The 4,036-nt window shown below is 42.2% G+C and overlaps 1 protein-coding gene across 4 annotated transcripts in view; it reads left to right on the forward strand.

Annotated features, from left to right (window-relative positions):
* The first annotated feature begins 1,047 nt into the window (after positions 1-1,047).
* Positions 1,048-4,036, forward strand: part of LOC133114574 (ETS translocation variant 4-like) — a 39,786-nt gene continuing 36,797 nt past the window's right edge. Inside the window, exons 1-4 of one of the 4 annotated variants that reach the window (XM_061224081.1) lie at positions 1,048-1,409; positions 1,546-1,579; positions 2,016-2,106; positions 2,258-2,305. In XM_061224081.1, coding sequence (XP_061080065.1) covers positions 2,052-2,106; positions 2,258-2,305 — 103 coding nt within the window. In that variant the 5' untranslated portion in view covers positions 1,048-1,409; positions 1,546-1,579; positions 2,016-2,051. The remainder of the gene's footprint in view (positions 1,410-1,545; positions 1,580-2,015; positions 2,107-2,257; positions 2,306-4,036) is intronic. The other 3 variants (XM_061224079.1, XM_061224078.1, XM_061224080.1) reach the window with 3 other exon arrangements.

Consider the following 4,036-nt stretch of genomic DNA (forward strand, 5'->3'; position numbering starts at 1 on the left):
TACATTCGAAGTGGATTACACCTCATAAAAGGCAGTTGATACTAAATGGATGTGGGCGACAGAACAAACAAAGGTTGAAACTCGCTTTCTTCATTTTTAATTTATGTTTTCAACCAGCGGCGATACATATCATTATTTAGTTATATAACAGAAATGTGCATTACTTTTCCAAAGGATCAACATTGGATCACTTGTATAATGCCATAGATCAAAGTGAATTATTACTGTAGCTACAGCCAAACTTAGTTTAATTTAATAAGCAGAATGCTCAAACGGGGCTCGTAGTTTTTATGAATGAAAAACAACTGGAAAAACTTAGAGAAGGACTCTGAGGGTCCCAGCATATGATTGGTCGAAGAGATTCCAGCTCCACCCGCGGTTGCTATGGCCCCTTAATGTCTTGAAAACGATTGGTTGGCAGGGGGAGCTGAGATTTCATTCACAAAGTCAGGTCATTCATTAAAACAAAGGCAGAAATTCGAGCTCTTGAAAGAGGAAATTCGCCAATCATAAGCTCCCCTGGGCAAACAACTGTCTAAAAGCAAGAAAAACAGGTCCTCTTCAAATCAACACTAAAGTCTGGACAGGATTTATATCGACAGTATTATCTAAATTCAGAACAGTTCAGATGTAGTGCACAAAGTCAGGACATAAACTGTATTTTTAAGGGAAAACAGTGATATTAATTTTCTTCGATTAATCAATTTTAGAACTGTGTCTTTGTACCGATTAGACTTTTTTTTCCGCCAACACTGTTCCCCTGGGAACGATCATAAACGTTCCATACGTCTTGTTTTTTTCCAATCGTTTTATTCGTCCCATAACGACATCAGAATGTGTGTTGATTTTAAGGAGAAGCTAGTGGTTTCCATTTTGTGTTGGGGAAAACCTTAAGGCGTATTTAAAATGGTGTGGGGTGCGAAACAAGTGGAAAGCAGGCATTAACACATACCTTCTTACAGCAAATATGTTACACACGGTCGGCGACCGTATATGAGTTGGTTTTTAAAAATAAAGTTAACCATCATCGTTACTTTTAACATACTTTTTATAGTGAAAGCAATATTTGCGGCGTGCATAGTGAAAATCGAAGGCGCGCAAACAAACAGGGAAACGTTTATTGCTGGCGCTCGCTTCTGCGCGCTGTCTCTTTGGAAACGCAGAATACAGTCAGCAGCAAATGGGGACAGACGCCCGCCGGGTAATCACTCGCCATGCCTTCTCTGCATTTTTTGTGAATGGTGCTCATTATGCATGCAGCTTTCTCGCCTTCCATTCACAACTGCTGCCTCTCCTGCTCCGCGCTCTCCTGTCCAGGCTGCCAGGCTAAATGACCACAGACGGCTAGCGTGCGGAATTATAAAATGGATGGATATTTGGACCAGCAAGTGCCTTATACTTTAGCAAATGTAAGTATACCGAAACATATTAGTTCTGATATTGATTGATTTTAACGCTTTTCGGGCGATTGTCGTTGCATGGGGCTTGCTTGGAGAGACTACTGCTGCGGTCATCCAAACTATTTTCTGTTTTGTTTTCCACAAGCTCTCCAATAGGCTCACGCGAGTGGCTAAACAAGGTAGATGTCCAGTTATCTTTGCATCTCAAATTTACTCGAATAGCCGACATGGCTATCCTTGTATCTGCATGATTTGCCAAACTTGCAACAGTATAAACGAAAACTGTAAGCGCATGTTGTGGCTACAGTGCGTGGAGTGAGCAAGTATCACTTTGATATAGAACCATATTTGAACTGAGCCCATTTACACTGGAAATGTAGACTTACACTGTGGACTTACAAATGTAGAAGTCTACCTCAAACTGCTTGTCTGGGTCTTATTTATACAGTAAATCAAATGTATATACGCATTCTGTGGTGACGATGAGGTCTGTTACATATAACGAATATAATGAATTAGCTCGAAATTTATGAAGCTGTAAATATATTTATGAATTTATCAGTTTATAAAATAATGATATATCCAATGCATAACACAAACACTGTTTTTGTGTAGAAATCGCAAGGAAATGGGCCCCTAAATAGACTGTTGATGGCGACGAAAAGGAAATACATGGACACGGAACTACCCCCTCAGGAATCTGAAGGTAAGCGGCCGCTCGTGCCCTGGAGTGTGGGCCTGACAGTGCGCTGGTGCTCCTCGGCGCGAGCCCGGGCCTCTGTTTTAGGCTACTCAGAGAGGACTTTGATCGCGGGCCCAAGTGATATTCATCCCATTCTTTCTTTCTCTCCATCCAGATCTCTTTCAGGACTTAAGCCAACTTCAGGAGACGTGGCTTACAGAAGGTGAGGCTGCACTTCATTACTCGTGTTTGCTCAGGCCTTGTATGTACACTCGTTGACGCAGGTCTTCAGAAAGGCTTTTGATGAGTGAATCATCTGCATAAATGGAAAACGATGCCTGGACTCTGACATGAGCGTCACTGATTGTGATAATGAAGATAATTATGACACACTAAACAAGAACCACTATAATTATTCTGACTTAAGTAAACCTGAAAAATGCAACCTTACAGTCCGTTATTGAAAATGTCAAGTCTGTCCAAGGCAAGTGACCAATGCTATGGCACAGTCATTCAAACGGAATATTCAAAAATATCGTCAATTTATAAGAAAATACCAACTCAGTAGTTAGTTATTATGCATGTATTTGATGTATTTCTATGTAATATGCAACGGTCTTTTCTGGTCCCTAAGCCCTGGGGAAACGGGTTAGGGCTGAGAGGTCAGCGCTTCCTGTGCCCTCAGTGTGGTTTGGGTCTGTGCTGCAGCTCTGAGCTCCTGTGGTCAGTGTGGTTTGGGTCTGTGCTGCAGCTCTGAGCTCCTGCGGTCAGTGTGGTTTGGGTCTGTGCTGCAGCCTGCGGTCAGTGTGGTTTGGGTCTGTGCTGCAGCTCTGAGCTCCTGCGGTCAGTGTGGTTTGGGTCTGTGCTGCAGCTCTGAGCTCGATCGAGTGGTATTAACACCGTGCTTTTCTAATTAGCACAGCACATTCACTATCCCTGATGAATTAAACATCTTACGTACCTTCAGCTTAAACTGGGAGCTATTTACAGAAACTCTTCAGAGAGGAACAGCGTGATTACAGCGCAGTGGGCCTGGCAGCATCGGCTGGTTCAGTCCCCTGGACACTGTGCCTGAACCTGAACCTCATGATCCCGACCTCATCTGCAGATGATATTAGGACTTCTCCATGAAAATAAGGTGTAATAGCATTTCTGGTGGCGATTAATTTTGGCTGTTAACGCAAGTTGTGTAGCATTTAGGCCTCAGCAATGCAACATTCCTCACACATACTTCACACAAACAAACTCTTAGAAGTAATTTTATTTGAAACTAGCACCCATATAGGCGGTCAAGACAAAATGTACCCTAGACATGCATGGGATTATTTTATGTAATAAAGCGTGTGGTTTTGCCCGATTAGGGTTGATGTAGTAACCGTATGCAAGTTAGCGATTTCGGTATGAACTGTTAGGGTTGCTAAAATAAAGCTTCTGTAATGGTTTGGCATGTCCACATGTGAAAGTTATGAGTGAGTTGTGAGTTTTGGCTTGCTGGTCTTTGTTGAAATTTTAAAAATTGGATTCTACCAACCTATACATGGTTTTGATGTTTTTAGTTACAGATAACCCCTCACCCCACACAGTACCATAGTAATGGCATGCATTGGTAATCTTTAGTCTGTCCAACTCTGACATTATTTTGTTGGAATGTAATTTGCTTATCTGGGAACCAAAGTGAATTCCTTCTCAGTCTGGTAGATAGGCTGCGTCTTTGGGAACGTGAGAAATACAATGTGGGCCCATGTTGTTGTTGGAGTCTGAACATTAAAGCACTATGCATCGCTCAGAATCAGAAAGCAAACACCACCCAGATATTGCCCCGATGGAATAATTAGGCTGGGATCGGCTAGATGATGGATTACTGTCTTTTCTCTGATACTTTCTGTGAGCTACTCAGGCATTGGACAAGGAGGAGCTAAAACTCCCAGCCACAAGAACCATGATTATCAAAGAA

The sequence above is a fragment of the Conger conger genome, chromosome 16 (genome assembly GCF_963514075.1).
Source record: "Conger conger chromosome 16, fConCon1.1, whole genome shotgun sequence".
NCBI lineage: Eukaryota > Metazoa > Chordata > Actinopteri > Anguilliformes > Congridae > Conger > Conger conger.